This window comes from Rhinolophus sinicus, linkage group LG17 (assembly GCF_036562045.2).
Source record: "Rhinolophus sinicus isolate RSC01 linkage group LG17, ASM3656204v1, whole genome shotgun sequence".
In the NCBI taxonomy this organism is placed as follows: domain Eukaryota; kingdom Metazoa; phylum Chordata; class Mammalia; order Chiroptera; family Rhinolophidae; genus Rhinolophus; species Rhinolophus sinicus.
Window position 1 is genome coordinate 10,167,559 of NC_133766.1, and position 17,178 is coordinate 10,184,736.

General features: G+C 53.2%; 1 protein-coding gene across 1 annotated transcript in view; it reads left to right on the plus strand.

Moving 5' to 3' along the window:
- Positions 1-4,528: 4,528 nt before the first annotated feature.
- The window catches only part of QSOX1 (quiescin sulfhydryl oxidase 1), a 38,484-nt gene continuing 25,834 nt past the window's right edge, over positions 4,529-17,178 (plus strand). Inside the window, exons 1-2 of the mRNA XM_019733137.2 lie at positions 4,529-4,876; positions 13,700-13,800. Of these exons, the coding sequence (XP_019588696.2) occupies positions 4,615-4,876; positions 13,700-13,800 (363 nt within the window). The 5' untranslated portion in view covers positions 4,529-4,614. The remainder of the gene's footprint in view (positions 4,877-13,699; positions 13,801-17,178) is intronic.

Here is a 17,178-nt window from a genome sequence, read left to right on the forward strand (position 1 = left end):
CTAGTCATATAACCCAGAGTAATTTAGTCTGCCTGAACCTCAGTTTCTTCAGCCCCACCCTCTTAATCCTGCTTGCCCCGCCTACTTCCACCAAAGGAGAGAGCAAGGGCCAAAGTCATTCCACTTTAAATAATTAGCTTGTCTTTTGTGTGTGTGGTAGGGGAGAGGGGGTGAAAGGAGGGGGTACCTATTCTCTTTGCATACAGAGAGTTCTCATATGCCCACTGTGCCCACACATGTATCTCCCCCTCTCAATCCTGAACCAGGGAACCTCTACCTGAACATAGGGTTCTGCCCCAAATGTCTCTTTCACAGATGTCCAACAGTCATGTTGGAAAGCCTGACAAAAATGGACCCTACCATTACCTCTGTGTGCAAGACCCTTTATTTTCTGGGCCTCAGCCTCCCCTCTAGATCAAGGATAAGGCAATTGGACCAAGCGTGAACAGGAAAGGCGGAGGAGCTGGGAAGGAATTGCTTAGCGGCCTCGTCCGCGGGCTTTTCCTCTCTGCTGGTGGGGTCGATTTCTAGCTCCCACTCCTACCCAAGAGACTCACAGAAAGACGTTTAGAGATTTTCATATTGTCCATTCTCATTTCTAAGACCTTGGAGGGCCCACGTGTAGGGACCCTGTACTAGATACTGTAGTCTCCACTCGCCAGCCTCCTCTAAGCCACCCTTTGCCTTGGAAGCCAACTTCTATGGACTAAAATCAGGCCACACTCTGGCTTTGATAGGGTTTGGCCAGTGGGAGACACTGGCAAGACATCAGAGGACAGAGGACAAAGAGGTGAAAGTGAGAACTTCCTGGTGCCTCCCTGCTTCCCTGTGTTCCTGGCAGTGGTGACATTTTGCGGTTACCACGCCAGCTGGGTGGCCCCTCTTCCTAGACAGCAGCTCCCACTGGTTTTCATCCAAGTTCCCTCCCCTTAGCTCCTCCAGTGGAGGAGTGCGGGAAGGACTTTTTGCTGTTGTCAGGTGCTAGGGACCTCCCACCCCTTGTCAATTCCCCTTACCCAGCACACAACTCTGTAAATAGTCGTTCCAGTAAACCCTCTTCAGCAAACCCTTTGAACGTGCCTTCCCTTTCCTGTCGCCCCCATACAGACTCTGACTACCTCTCCTCCAAATTTCAGAACTTGTAGTCTCACTGACCTCAGCTGTGAAAAGATACATCTGCTCAAGACCTAGAGGAGACTTTTGAAGGGACAAGGCGCAGGCCCCTTCTCTGTTGCTGGGCACTTGCCTTCCAGCTGCACACCTCTCTGATCCTCAGTGCAAAGGAGTAAGTGGCAAGTCATCTAATGCTCTGCTACCGGATGACGTTTTACCAAACACTATTCTGTTGCTCACCATAGTCGTCTGCATTTGTGTATAAGCTGCACTCCTCTCACCATCTATCTCATTTTTTGGTGGACAGGCTCCTGAATTCCCTCTGTTATTCATGCATAACACAGGAGTGAGTCACTCAAGTGGGAAAGTCAACAGGGCTCCTTCTACCTCAGTCTCCTCATCTGTAAAATGGGATAGTAATACCATCATCATCCTCATAGAGTTGGTATGAGGATTAAATGAGTAATATCTGTACATGCTTAGAACAGCTGGTGCAAAGTATTAGCTAATAGTATTATTATTTTTTGACCCATCTTGGCTCACTTTACTACAGCTCGTATGTAGGGAGGGGAAGCAGGAATGCCTAAGTCCCCCCCTTTCAATGCTTTCCTCAGCACCACTTCCCCCTCCATACCCCATTCCTGAGTAGATTTCCTTCTCTGCCATCTTTCATCCCAGGGAGCTTCTGGAAGGGCAAGTTGTGATTCTTATGTTTTCTGCTCTCAGTAGACCAATAGTATTCAAGTGGTGCCCTGGGGATCCCTGGGGTTCCCAGGAAGCCCCAAAGTTCACAGAAAGTGGGTCACACCCTTCAGCTTTCTTTTATCTGTTTAGGCTTCCTTGGAACAAAGGCTTCCAAGTCTTTAAAAAAGTTGAAAAAAATCTCTGTTCTGAGATATTGAAGCCCCAGAGTTTATACCTCTCAGTCTTATTTTCTTTGGTCCCATTGCCAAGGAACTTTCTCTACTCTATTCAAAGAGTTTGTATTCTTTTCCATTTCTGACGCTCTGAAACAGATAAAGGAACAAACAAATCTTTGTGTACCGTCTGGGGTGTCTTTCCCACGTCTGCATGTTCAGCACACGTTGTCTCCTTAATTCCCAGGGCCCAGGGGAAGAGGAAGATAACTACAACAAAGAAGACCTTTGAAGGCACTTGACTTTTATTGGCACCTGATCCAGCCCTGGAGTACTTCCAACCCCTGGAATCCAAGGCTATCAGGGAGCCATCTATCCTGATGACCCTGGGTCAGGCCTGGTCCCAGGGGCTGCTAGGAGTGAAGTAGCAGAAGTTGTACAGGTCTGATTCCCAGGGAGGAGTACCCAGTATCTGGAGTGAGCTGGGGAAGTTGGGGAGGTCCTAACTCTCTGACTGGTCAACATATAATTTCTTCATGCAGTTCAAGACTTTGGGCACAGAGAATAAGAACACAAGAAGACAGCAAAAGCCTCAACCTGTGGATCTCTCCCTGCAATATGCTTATCCCAGATTACTATGCTGCAATGCTTCCTCCCATACTTTACTTGGGTCTTTGGCTCAAAGGTTACCTCATTAGAACTGCCTTAAGACTGGGGCGAGAGGAACCCCTACCCTAGGTTCTGAGCTCTCTGGCCCTCTTCCAGCAACGCCCCTTTCCACAGAGCAAGAAGCCCATGGGCCAAGGGGTAGTGCCCACCCAAAGCTCCTGCTCCTCACTCCTTCGTAGATCATACTATGAAGACCCTAGGACTCACTGCCCCAGTAGTACCAGGCCAGCCTCCAGAGACTGCATCAGCTTTTTCCCCAAGTTCCATCCTCTTGAGGAGCCAAAGAGTGGCTGTTTGCAGGAGGTGTGGACGGGTCTCAGATGTGCAGATATGGATGTTATAGGTGCGGGTATACAAGCCAGAGTACAAAGAGTAGTAGGGAGGTCGCAGGCTAGGGACCAGTTACCGCCTATATCATCCATTCCAGTGCACATCTTGCGGAAGTCTAAGAATTCGAAACTTATATTTGGCCTTGCAGATTATTACAAAGGTAGCCTTGTCAAGATGAAAGGATAGGAATTTTACGTAACAGCTTAACTTGGTTTATAATTTTTAAATATGTAGACATATGATATGTGGGCCTCCATTTGTACTATTGACTGGGGCCCTGCAAATATTAGGGCTGGGCCTATCCCTGACCACCCTGTCTTAAAAAAAAAAAATAGCACTTCTTCTGTCACTCTATTCTTACTGGATTGTATATTTCTAAACAGTATTTGCCACCATCAGATTTGCACTTACTTATGTATCATCTCTCTATCTCTATTACCGCTAGCAGGTAAGTTCCATGACTACAGAGTCTTGGTTTTTGAACTGCCTCATTCGCAGTATCTAGTACAGTGCCTGGCACAAAGAAACCATGCAGTAAATGTTGAATGAAGAACAAATCGAGTCTCAGATGGCATATTGGTGAGGTGGGCTAACCCAGCAAACACAAAGGATAAAGATCATTTGTGACAACCCTCTGAGGAGCGCCTTCTCCCCTTAAAAATAACTCACTTAGCATTGGAGCTATGGAAAGGTGACCAGGAAAAATTAACCATTAACAACTTAGTAGACATGAATGCAAGATTAATTATCAGGTTACTTGTGAGAGGGGCTTTTAAGTGAGTACGTGGCGCTGCGAGGAGGCTGGAGGTTTAGATGTGGGGGACCTGGGCTGCTGGGAGCCCCAATTGGAGGACTCGCCCTAACAACCTTATGAGTGTGGCCAGACCTGTGTGCTGGGGAATCCCGGTTCCACCGCAAAGGCCACGCCAATCCAACGCAGCCTAAGGTGGGGAGGGGGCTTGTTGTCCATGATAAGGAAGACATCCAATAATGTTTCCCTTAGATGGTCACGGTCTGAGGGGGTGTGGGCACATCTGATCCCTGTGGGCTCATTGTGGTCAAAGACTCAGAGACCGTCCTACCACCCGTTCCTGTTTTCTCCCACCTGCTTCTAATTCACAACGTTTTATTGCTTGGTGGGATCCCCCAAATTTTCCTGAAGAGCATAAATTGGTCCAATGTATACCAACAGCCTTCCTTTCCTTTGGCTACGGGGCCCGTGAGAAGCCAAATGACCTCCCCAAGTCTCAAGCAGAGACCAGAACGGGGGTCCCGGGCTCTACCCCCAGACGCCCCTCTCCTTTCATTTGGGGAGTGCGGGCTCCAGGGCTTGGGCTGCGCTCCCCGCCTCCTGAGGTTAGAGGTGGGGAGCACATCTAGCACGGCTCTGAGGCCTCAGCAGACAGCTAACGGGGTACTACGGCCAGGTCTCCCGCCCACTGGCCAGCCGGCGGGGCGGGACAACGGGTGGTGCCGGGCCGCGGTGGGCGGGGCATCGGAGGAAACTGGCTGTCTGGAGTGGGCGGGCCCTGAGTGGGCGTGGCCGCGTGGCCCCTCCTCTCGGGCGGAGGCAGGAGGTGCCGCGGCGCCGCCGCACACCAACTCATCCGAAACTTGAGCGCAGTGGTGGGCGCAGCCGCGTAGGATGGGGTGGTGCGGCCGCTGCTCTGGGCCGCTGCCGTCGCTGCTGATGCTGCTGCTGCTGCTGGCGCTGCCCGGCGTTGGCGCGGCCCCGCGCTCGGCGCTCTACTCGTCCTCCGACCCGCTGACGCTGCTACAGGAGGACACCGTGCGTGGCGCCGTGCTGGGCTCCCGCAGCGCCTGGGCCGTGGAGTTCTTCGCCTCCTGGTGCGGCCACTGCATCGCCTTCGCCCCGACGTGGAAGGCGCTGGCCAACGACGTCAAAGGTGAGAAGCCGGGGTGTGGGGGGGGGGAGAGGGGGCAGGAGGGCAGGCCCGTTCCCCTCGCCCCACCCGGACCGCCCTCCTCACCCACCTGCCCGACCGAGAGGCCCTCCCACGCGGCCTGCTTCCCCCTGCCCATCACCTTCGCCCTCCTCTTCCTCTCTGCCCCTCCCACTTCCCCCAGGTTCACATCCCTCAACTCCATGTTTGCCCCCGCCCCTCCCTGTCTTTTCCCCTTGGCCCCTGTCCCGAGCCTCTCTCCCCTTCCCGCGGCCTGGTTCCCCAGACTGCTCTGCTTTCCCGTTGGACCTCTGCCGACGTACTGTCCCCATCCCCGCGACGGGGTCTCCTTTGTTCTTCCTCGTCTGACACCTTAGGGCTTCCTCCAGCCCAGCCTTGTGACAGTCCCCTCCCTGTCGCTCAGGGACCCGTGTGGGCTTCTTGCCAGGTTGACCAGCTGCTGTGGGATCAGTGCTGGGGAGGACAGGAACTGACACTCACTCTGTCGCCCCCAACCCCCGCGGCTGGTCGACCCAGCTGGTACATAGACTTCCTTTCTCAGCTATACCTTTGAGCCTGAGTTTTTCTGTCTCAGTTCCAGGCCTCTCCCGACCTGCTGCCTCAGGCTCCTTAGCTTCTGGGCCACATCCTGCTCTTCCCCTTGTCCGTACACCCTCTTAGACCGAGAATTCTGTTTTAACCCTTGAACCCGGAGGCCTGACTGAAGGCAGCCTCTTGGTGTGTGTCTGACCCTTGCTCCACGTTCCCATCCACTGGCCTGACCACTGTAACCATATTGCCTTGATTCTAAGAGACCCGTCTTCTGTGTGAGACACCGTTTATTTACTAACAGCCTGAAGGGTAGAGGGATAAGACGACCACTAAATGTAGTGATTGAAAGGTGTCCTCTATTACAGAAACGTGAACATCTTTGAAAACCTTAAGTCTTAGAGCTGAGGAATATGGTAATAATAGTAATTAATATTTACTGAGTGCTTACTGTATGTCACCTTCCTGACTAAGTACTTGACATACATTATCTCAGAGTTTCCACAATTTAAAGGACCCTGTGGTGTCCCACCTCTGCCTAGCCCAGGTGGTGGGCATATTGGGGGCCAGGAGTGGCGTGGTGGTAGTGATTTGCTGCCTCTGAATGGAGGTACTTCCTGATTGTGGTGCCAGGTCCCCAGCAGAACTCCTGATCTGAACTGGTGTCTGAATGAGGACTGCTGGCATCTTAGGAAATAGGCCTCTTTCTGGAGGGAGGAGAACTGGAACCATTATTCTCCCCCCGTGTTGTTGATATTTCTAGAACTCAACTGTGTGTGGTAGATTAGCACATTAGATGTCGGTTTTCAAACTCAGGCTCCCTCTTCCCTTGAGTAGCTTGCACAGTGGTTACCCAAGTGGCTGGATGGAAAGATGTATACATCTGTTAGCCATATGGTGCTGGAAAGTTATTTTTAAACAAAACTGCTAAACCATTTTACCTCCAATTTACATGTAGACACTTGTCTGCGTGCCTTTCTGGTCCCATCAGCTGAATGTGCCATTTCTCAGCAGCTATTCACACTATTTCAGTGCTGTCAGCATCTCTGGTCACGGCAGGAGGGAGGAAGAATGATGAACATGGAATTGGAACGTCTAAGGGGACATCAGGTGTTCAGGGGACATTGTGGGCCTAAACATCATAAAAATCCTGTGATCATTTTCCACTTTGAGGCTATAAGAGTTCTTGAACGGCCCCAGATCAACTCAACCTAGGAGATTCTTATGTCTTATGAGAGGGCTGGAGGGAAGGCTTAGCTTCCAGCTGACTCATGTGTTTGGCCTCTTGCAACCCAGAGTTTCCACTGAATGGAATAGCCAGATACTGACCCAGCCTACTCCTGGATGAAGGTTGCCATTTCCAAAAGGAGTCTTTTCCTTTTCTTCCCCAGTGCATGGAGTGACAGTCTTCCCCCTCCCTGCCCCCCCAAAAAGCAAAACAACTTCAGAAAGGAAAATGGAAGCATCAAAGTCTGTGGAGATGAACCGTAGTCAATGGGAGGTGAGAGATTTAGGGGGAAATTGGAGCTCTCCCATGAGCGGTGGGTAAGTCAGGCCCCTGAGCAAGATCATGTCCTCGGAGGGCACTGGCTGAATCTGGTGTGGGCCTGCAATGGTGAAGGGTGCCCCACTCCAAACCGAGGGGGTGTTTCCTGGTGAGGCCCTGCTGAGAAGCCAGGCTGCTCTCCCATCATCTCTGTTCTGAGGTTCCTTGAGAAAGTTTGGTTGTGGACCAGCAAAGGGCCTTTCTCACACCACCCTGGGCCACAAGAGCGTGGCCCTGCCCCGTGCCGACTGTATGAGTATCTTGGGTAGGAGCAGCAAAACTGTGGAAGGTCATGGGGGGGAGAGAAGAACTTGCAACCCTGCCCGGCTGGCCTCACGCATTTCATCTGACTGGCTAGGGCTCGTTTCTTCAGTGACTTGTGCGATAGGTTCTTTGGGGCACTGGTTGCCGTGGGGCAGAGCAGTTGTTTTTAAGGACCTGGCTCATCTCTTTCTACTGTGTTTCCCCCAAAATAAGACCTAGCTAGACAAGCAGCTCTAATGCGTCTTTTGGAGCAAAAATTAATATAAGACCCGGTCTTATTTTACTATAATATAAGACTGGGTATAATATAATATAACATAACATAACATCTCCAGATCTTACATCAATTTTTGCTCCAAAAGACACATTAGAGCTGATTGTCCAGCTAGGTGTTATGTTTGGGGAAACACGGTATTCCAGAGCAACTCTTACTGTTTCACCATATGTTTGGGAAATCGATTGGGTTCATTTTAGACCTTCATTACTCTTCGCTAATCAGTCAGTAAATATTTGTTGAGTGACCTCTGTGTGCAGTTCAAGGAAATGAGCTACACACAGCAGGAAAATTGGCAACAGGAAGACGCTGTGTTTGAAAAGGGTCAATGGGCAGGCTGTCATTTCTTGTTGTAGTAATTCTGGGAAGGGGAAAGTCACAGGGATATCTGGTCACCAAAGGCCTTCATTCAAGCAGTGACCATGTTTCCCCAAAAATAAAACCTGGTCTTATATTAAGGTTTGCTCCAAAAGACGCATTAGGGCTTATGTTCAGGGGATATCATCCTGAAAAATCATGCTAGGGCTTCTTTTCTGGTTAGGTCTTATTTTTGGGGAAACACAGTATTTATTATACACTTGCCTTATGCCAGGCACTTTGCCAAGGGCCTTCACAGGCCACTACATATATGACCTTTATGGAAAATATCTGAGCAATAGATATTATCTTCAAGTAACTTGCCCAAGACAATACAGATTCTAAAGGAGGTTCTCAAACCCAGCTCTTTTTGACTCTCCAGAGCCCAGGCAGGGGGAGAGGTGGGTGGAGGAGGAAGGGTACTCCAGGTGGGGACATGGAGGTGAGATTTGTAAGGCACATGTCGGGGTGACAGCGAGCAGTGTTAGTGTGCCTCTCTTTCTCTTCCTGGGTGAACACCACCCTTCCTACTTGTACCCTTATGATGCCTAGTGCAGAGCCTGGCACGGGGTATGAGTGGGTATGCCCACTCACGCAGGCCAATAGCATGAGCCTCACAGGACTCAGGAGAGAATGCGAGTGACCGAGCCTTCTGCTGGTGCTGTGGTTCCTTTTGACTCAGACCTGGGGTCGAGTCAAGGTGTGAGGGGTAGGGAAGGTATTTTGTCCATCCCATGACCTCACTGCCTATAAGGCTGCAACGTGGAGGGAGGGACGAGGTGGTGACCTCATGGTACTGGCTAACTCCCTGTAGCAGGACAGCTCCTGGAGACTTTGGTGGAGCTGTGGTTCTGACCACTCCACCTGACTGGCTCTTGGTGAGTGGGGTGGGTCTGGCCTCTGCCTTGATCATGGCCCAGCTTTGCTTAACACCCAGAGGCCTCATGGCCATTTTTCTTGCCAACTGTGCCATCCGACACCTGCACGGTTGTCAGAGCTGGAAAGGACATGAGAGGTCATCCACCCTGGCCTTCGTTTGACCCATGAGGAAACAGGTCCAGAGAGGAGACATGGAGAGCTCACGATGCTTTGGCCAGTTATAGCAAGTCTGTGACTTGTTACATAGCAAGTCCAGTGCCCCTCCTGAACTTGTGAGTGGGGGCCAAGACACTGTGACTCTAGAAATAGCCCATCACCCCCTTACCACAGGGTGTCCCCTCAGCCACCACGCCAAAGTCCACAGCTGTCCTCGTAAACACTACGCTGTTATCTCCCCACCCTACCCCTGTCCATTTGCTCATTTACTCTGTTGTTAGTGGAGAAATGACTCCAAGGGCAGTAATTGCACCAGGAAATATTTTTGTCCCCAAGAGCAGGCCTGAAGGGATACTGCTGATCCTTTCGGTGTCAGGCCCGCAAAATGTAGTATCTGAGTCAGCTGACACTTTAAAAAGCCTCCCTCACCCAGTGGGTTCCGACAGCAGTGTGCTTTGCCTCACCCAGGAAGCACCCAGGTAAGGATCCTCTCTAGTCCTGTGCTGTTACTCGAGTGGTGCATAGTCAGGCCCACAGTGATGCCTGCAAACCAGATCATTATGTCACGATGGCTCATGAAGGTATTGACATTGATATTCCTGAGAAACATTCCTCAGTCAGGACTCTCCCAGCACCTGACTGGCCCCAGCCTCCCCCTCCACATGCCCCCCAAACCCCCGGGGCTGGGACAGGTAGGAAGAGGCCCTGGTTCCATTTCTTGGAGGTACAGGGAATCAGGCAGAAAGAGAAGGCGTCCGAGACCGCCCAGGAGTAAGGGGCTGGGGACTCCCCGGCATCACCTTTCCTCTTGTCCTAACACCCCGCCCGCCCTGAGCCTCCTGGTTGCAAAGCCAACAGAGCAGCTCTCTGTTCTATCCCGGGCCCCCTGGAGACTAGCAGTGAGGCTCAAATTCTGGGTTCAGATCCCAGGCTCACCGCTGATTGGTTGTGAGCTTCGGGCACAGTATTCTAATCTCTGTTTTACAGTCGAGGAAAGCAGATCTCGGGATAAGCACCTTACTTTCCTCATAGGGTAGCTGTGAGCATTAAATTAGATCTGTAAGGCACCTGATAAACTCTCCGGCCGTAGGAATTCATCCTCTCTGAGAGCTGAGTTTGTGAGTTACTGAGAGTGGTACGGAACCAGAAGACAAAGCTGTTTCTACCATTCTGTCTCTCGTGGGGAGGGTTGTGATTGGAGCAAACAGAGAATGTAGAAAGGTGGCTTCCTGTCCCTGGTGACATAAACTTGGGAGCCCGTGGACAACCTGGAGGCCTCTTGGTCCCTGTCTTCATTTGTAAAGCACAGAAATGACACCCATGGTGGTGAAGAGAGATCACCTAGACTGCCCCCGCGTGCTCATTGAATGCTAGCTTTCTCTTCTGTTCCCTCCCTGTCCCTTCAGAGTCTTGGTGCCCCAGTGAGCAGCAGGCACTGACCGTCCCCGAGGGCCGGTGGCCTGCCCTCTCGGAGAGGAGAGAAGCAGTTGAGGCCTGCGGTCCTTGGTCACCCTGCCAGGGCCCCTCACTGGTGGAAGGATGTGAAATTGCCTCTCTTCTCCCCTGATAACTAACTGACTTCCTGAGACAGCCGGGCCTCTCCTGTGGGTCTCCCTGAACAAGGTGACCAGAGCCGTAGATGCAGACTGCAAGGAACCAAGCCTAGAGGGTGTCAGATGGCTGTCGGGGTGACCTGTGCTTCCCTCCCTCTCCTGGGCCTGGCTCAGGTGCGGGAGTTGCCACAGAAAGGAGGCCTGGGTGCCGTTGCCTATCAGCCAGGGCAAACCCTGTACCTGGGCGGCTCTGATCTCCTGCATTTGCAGGTGACTGACGTTAACCTCACTCCCTACCTGGCCCTGAGAAGACATTGAGGCTGAGAGCAGCTGTTCCAGAACTGGAGCTACTGAGAGCCAGCCCCTGGCCTGGGTCGGTTGTATAATTCAGTCATCAGTCACTGAGCACCTACTATGTGCTAGATAATGGGGAAGCTAGGCAGCGAGGATGCCAAAATGAAAAGACATTTAGGGATGGATAGGCTTGTCGTTGTTGGTAGAGACACAAGCAGGGCCCTGAGCCTTGCGCTTCCAAGGCAGCTCTTCCTGGATGGAAAAATCATGTTCAAACTGAGTTGTGCCTGACAAATGGGAGTTTATAGGGAAGGGGAGGGTGCCTATAAGAGTGGACTGGAGACCTGAGAGAGGGCAAGCCTCAGCCTTCCTGCAGCAGAATTTGGGGAAGTGGGAACAGGAGGCTGGGTGGGTAGGCAGGGGCCAGACCTAGAATGGCCTTACGGCTGTAGGTTTTCTTCTAAAGGCAATGGGAGCCACCAGAGAATACTGAGTAGAGGGTGATACAATCACATCCACAGGTAGAAAGGATCACTTTCTGCAGAAGAGCTGCCCTAAGAAACCCTGCGTTAGCTCATTAGAGGAGAGGGGAGGAGACGTGGGAGGCGAGACTTGGGAGAGTGGGTGGACAGGATTTGGAGGCTGGTTGGGATTAGTGGATCTGTGTGGACAGGCTGCCCGACTCTGCCCCCACCAAGTGGTGCCAACCCTGGGCGTGCTGGTGACGGTTGAGTAGTGTCTGGAACAGCAGGAGGGAAGCTGTCCTGAGCCTGGCACGGAGGAGAACCTGACCACAGCCACAGTTTGTGCAAGTGAGATTTAAAGCCAAAGGATGCATGCCAGCTCACAGATTCTTGGATAAGCTCACACTGCCGCCCTTGTGTGCCAGGGGAGCCGAGAGAGCTCCCCAAAAGGGGTTTGGCAAGATGGGGAAATGGCATGGTAGGGTGCCGCCCACCTGTCTGTGCTAAACACTTCCTTCCGCTTCCTGTCCCTCTTCCCCCTCCCCCACCCCACTCACACCCTCCTGCTAGGATTCCAGAGGCTTCAGTGCCAAGTGTGGACTGCAAGTAAGAAAGGAAGAGAGGGGAGGAAGGACCAGGAGGGAGTGGTGCTGTTAGGCCTGCCTCACAGTCCCAGGCCCCCTCCCTCGTGTCACCCCAAGAAGGAGCAGCTTAGTTGCTCTAGGCTTTTCCTGTGAGGGATGGACAGTAGTTGCCTGGGAGGTGTCTATCTCTTTCTGCATCTGTCTTGTGGAAGGAAGGGTAACACTCCTTCCTGGGCATAAAATGATCTTGGCAGCGCTGATGCCTCCTGAAATAGTGGTGTTTTCAGACATCATAAGGAACAGGTTCAGGGCGAGGTCAGAGGCCTTGGCAAAGCCGTGCTTCTCAGGGATGTTACTCAGTTGTTAGTATTCTGCCCTTAGCGGGTGGGCTGCCTGTGAAAATCCCCTCCACCCCCACCACGCCGTGTGCGACGTGGGAAGGTGTAGGGCCCTGTGTGGAGCTCGCATGCCACCAGGCAGGCATCCTCCTTCACTCCTCTGCCCAGAAAAGCCAGTGGCTCCGGGGTGCTGCCGAGTCAGCCCAGACCCCTGCAGGCAAGCGCTCACATGGGGCCCCCACCTGCCTCCCGGCACAGCCTCCTCCCTGGTCGGCAGAGCCCCGCACAGCCAGCTGCTTCTCCCCCCGAGTGCCTCACACAGTTTCCATCAACTCGACGGACTCTCCAGGTTCCACTCAATTTCCACCTGTCCTGCCAGGCCCATGCCGAGTCCCCAGGGCTGGTCTGTCCTGTGTCCAAACTTCTTGAGTGCTCTGTGTCACATGGTGTGGTACCAGTCCATCGTCACCTCCCCATTCCTGTGGTTTCACGTGTGTGTATCTTGCCTTCCAGCGAGAGCAGCCTCATAGTAACGAGGACCTTTGGTGGGTGTTCACGGGCCACCTTGACTTTGAATCAGAGCTCAGGAGGCCTGTCTGGTAGATGAGTTTGTTTTCTGTTTCCCGTATCCTGGGCTGTGGCTCAGCACGGTGCCGTTCGTTATTCTCTCTGCCAATAAGTGACCGCAGAGGGAGGACTTGAGCCTGAGGCCTGATGCTGGGAGCTGCCAATCTCCTTCCAGACTCTGGCCCCAGGGCTCTTTCCCTGTGGCTCCTAGATTCCAGATGCCTCCCCTCCTCCCTGGATTTCCTGCCTCCATCTCTGGCTGGTCTCTGGCTGGGGAGCCAGTCCCCCTCACCCTATGCTGACTCCAGCACCCAGCTGCAGAAACCATCACTGAGGGTACCCCGAGGAATTGCAAACCTCCAGACACATGTTCTCCACCCTTCTGGAGCTGATCCTTTTCTTTTTTAATTTTTATTGGAGAATATTGGGGAACAGTGTGTTTCTCCAGGGCCCATCAGCTCCAAGTCGTTGTCCTTCAATCTAGTTGTGGAGGGCGCAGCTCAGCTACAAGTCCAGTCACCATTTTCAGTCTTAGCTGCAGGGGGTGCAGCCCACCATCCCATGTGGGAATTGAACCGGCAACCCTGTTGTTCAGCGCTCACACTAACAAACCGCGCCATCCGGCTGCCCTGGAGCTGATCCTCTTGAGAGGGCACAGGAACAGAGGCAGTGTCAGGGCTTTTCCTGGAGGCCCAGGCTCGTCTCCCATCTCTCTTCAGCCCCGCCAGCCCCTCTCCCTGACAGAATAAGTGGGGACACAGATGCCATTACAGGACAGCATCGCTTGTGCTGTTTGCTGTTTAATTGTGTCCGAAGCATCAGCTAAATGCAGAATGACCACACTGTCTCAGAGGTCCTTTTCTGAGGAAGGGGGCACCTTTCTCATGAGAGCTTTGGGGCAGGTGTGGGAGGGGTTGGTGGGGGTGGGATGTTGCATGGGGGAAGTGAGCAGGCAGAGGTGCCAGCCCTTCTTCCTTACCTCGGGTTTTTTGTCCTTTCAGACTGGAGGCCAGCGCTGACTCTCGCCGCCCTGGACTGTGCTGAGGAGACCAACAGCGCGGTCTGCAGAGACTTCAACATCCAGGGCTTCCCAACTGTGAGGGTGTGTGACAGGAGGGGGCGGGGCCTGGGGCGGGGCCAGCTGCTGCCTGCTTCCCTGGTCTGCCCAGGTCTGCCCAGCTCTGCGGGCTTCTCTGATGCTCCTGGGCTATATCCGTTTAAGTCCCAGCCTTGGAACGCTGCCACTATGCTCGATGAGACACCTGTTGTAGAGGCAGAAAGGGGTGTGACTTGGGAGGCAGAGAAGAAAGAGGTCCCCTCGGTCTGGCAAATGCTCCCCTCTATAAGGGGAGGGGGCTGCGTGTGGGTGTATTGGACGGGTAGATTTCAGCTGAAGAAATCATCACCTGGGCTGCTGAGAGCTCCTGGGGGCCTCTTCCCAATTTCTCTCCCTCCTGACTGCCTACCTTAGCGATCTGATCTAAACCTCATAAAACCTATAAAACCAGGGGTTAGGCTCTGACCTGTCCATGGCAGATTCAGACTCAGGGGCCCAATGGTCCCCCAGAATAGAACCCCAGAGACACTGGCAAGCTTCACCCTCTTCAGGCAAGTGCCTTGAACCCAGGAAGTTTGGAAGCGACCTGTCAGGATAGCCTCACCCCACGGTCAAAATGCCAAAATGCCTTAGGTGGCAGGGATCTCCATCACATCACGTCACATCACGGGAGGTGGCACACCCAGCTCATGAGGGCACCGTCACCCCAACTCTGGCTAAAGGTCACAGAGGCCTTGCCTGCCAAACTGCCCACCGTGGGGCATGAAAACTTAATTATCTTCTGAACAACTGCCGAGGCTCCAAATAGGAGGCCCCGGAAAGCCCGAAGCAGAAGGCTGTGCAGGTCTACTTAGCACCCTCCCCAGGGCTCGGCCAAACCCAAACCCAAACCCAAACCCAAACCCGTCTCTAACTCCAGTGCTCAGTACTTAGCCTCCTCCCACCAGAATGGCTTCTAGAAAAGCAGTTTGCTCTGTAGCCACTAAGATGATCAGGAAATGCCCTGAAAACGGAAAAGCCACACATTGTCCTTGGAGAAAAGTGTCTCTGAGCTCAGCTGCTTCAAGTTCCAGGCAGGACCTTGAGCTGGGAAGACCGGGCCCCTGCCTCCAGCAACGTTCAGCTCTAACTCCATGTGACCTCTCTGTTCCTCGTGCCCAGTGAAGTCCTGCTGGGCTCAGGGTTTCTACAGCCCAGTAGAGCTCCCTTTTACTCTCCTGTTACGACTTCGGGTCAGGGCCCAGCCCCAAGGTCAGCTGAGGCCATGGTGAGCCAGTGGCTCCTGCCATGTCATGTAGAGATGGCAGCAGAGACATTGCTTATAAATCATCTCTTCCAAGTTAAAAGACCTCCCTGGCAGGGCCATTGCCCTATCCTTGGCCTCAAGGTATGTAACTGATAATATTTAAAACGACTCTGCAGGGGAGGACGGGGCACTCTGTTCCTTCTGCTGAGCTGGGTGAGCAGCCCTGAGTGGAAAGCTGTGGGAAAAACGAGTGTGGTAGCAGGAGTCCTAGTTCACAGGCTGTTGTTTTTCTCTGAGTGGGGACTCAGCACAGGGGTCCAGCCACTGGCCAGGCCCTGGGAAAGGGGTTGGCGTTGGTGCCATGGCCAGGTCAGGACATCCTGTGGGGATTCTGTGGGGCCTGCCACCGGGGCCTTTCTGTTTCTGCCTGGGAGAGGCTGGAGCTCAGGTGAGAAGGAGGTGGCCCAGACAGTCGGGACATCCCGAGGCTCCTCAGGGCCGACCCGTCACGCAGCACACGCAGTCTGAATGCCTCAGGTGCTGAATCATCTCCGTCACTGCCCAGCTGGCTGTGGGAGAGGAGCTGGGAGGGCCCGAAGCTGGTCTTGACCTTCCCTTGCCTCCACCTGGGCAGCACCTGGTTGGGCCAGGCCAGCAGTCATCTGTCCATTTCTTAAGAGCCCCAGAGACCTGTGTTGTGACCTCCCTGCCTCTCCCTAGGAGCCCGCAGTTCAGTTGCAGCAGGGAGAGTACTAGGTGCCCTGTCCTGAGGACTCTCGTGCACAGCCCAGAGGTCCAAGCGACGGGCGGGTCTCTGCTCTTAGGCCCAGTGCACCCGCCGTGCGGAGTGTACACGCACAGTGAGATCCAGAAGTCGGTTTGTATCTGTAACCACTAACACAGAAGTTTCATAAAACAGTATTCATACTAAGTGCTATCCATACTGATATTTTCTGTTCTGTTTATTTAGAAAAAAAGTGCTGTGATTCACTAAATTGATTTTACTGCTAATTGCTTCTAGTATTTGGAAAACACAACTCAGATTCCAGATCTGCAGAGATTCTGGCCCGTTGAGAGCCTAGTGTGCCTGTGGGCAGCGTGGCTATATGCCCTTGAAAGCAGACCCTAGAGTTTGGCCTGGCTGCCAGCCAGCCAGAGATTGCCCTGTCTGCTGCCACCTGGGGACTGGAGCCTGTCCTCGTTCCTACCCACAGGGGATGTGACAGCTCTAAGATGAGGACACGTGTTGAGTAGGGGATGAGAGAGTGTTGCTGGTGTGATGAGACAGGCTCACACAAGAGTCTGGCTACCCCCAGTGAAATATGTCATTGTCCCTTTCCTCTGCCTCCTGCCCTTTGTCACTGTAAGCAAACAGGGAGCCTCCACCAGCTCAGCCTGTTTAGCAAACACCCTGCCCTGCAGGGCGGGCCGGCTGTGTCAAGTCCCCATCAGACTGGAACTGGAGCCCAACTGAAAGAAAACAAAAGTGCAGGGGAGGGACTGGTTTGCAGCAGGTTCTGGGTGGTGCTTGGGGACCTAGAGGCTGGAACTTCTGGGGGAAGGGCTTTGCCATGGCCCACCGGGGTGCCCCTCAACAGGTAATGGACCAGAACCTTTGGTGGCCCAAGGCCACCAAACTTTGGTGGCCCAAGTTTCCAGGGAACAGCAGCATTGGGCTAGGAGGGGGCAGAAATCTCCTCTTTGCAGGATTCTGAGGCGATAAAATTGATGTGGGTTCAAATCCTGGCTCCCCTGCTTACTGTATGTGACTCGGGAAGTCACTTAACAGTGCCCCAGCCACAGGCCTCCGTTTCCCTGTCTATAAAAATGGGATGATAATATCTACATGATGGATTGTTGCCAAGTTTGAAATGAGGTCTTACGTGTGAAAGTGCCAGGATGCTGTGTGGTGTTACTTGGCGTTCACTAAATGTTACTTGTCTTCCTTCCCATTGCCCCACGGGGCTCGTGTCGCCCGCCAGCAGCTACGGAGAGAATGTTTGCTGGGTACACAGCCCTGTACTCACCATTGTGGGAGAGGCCAGAGAGGTCAGACATGGCCAGAAACATGAGAGGCCAGACACAGAGGTCCCGTCTACGGGACACTCAGACCTCAGCAGCTAGTCGACAGGCAGTGAGAGATCTGTACCAGTGAACGCTGGGAGGTTTGCTGGGCT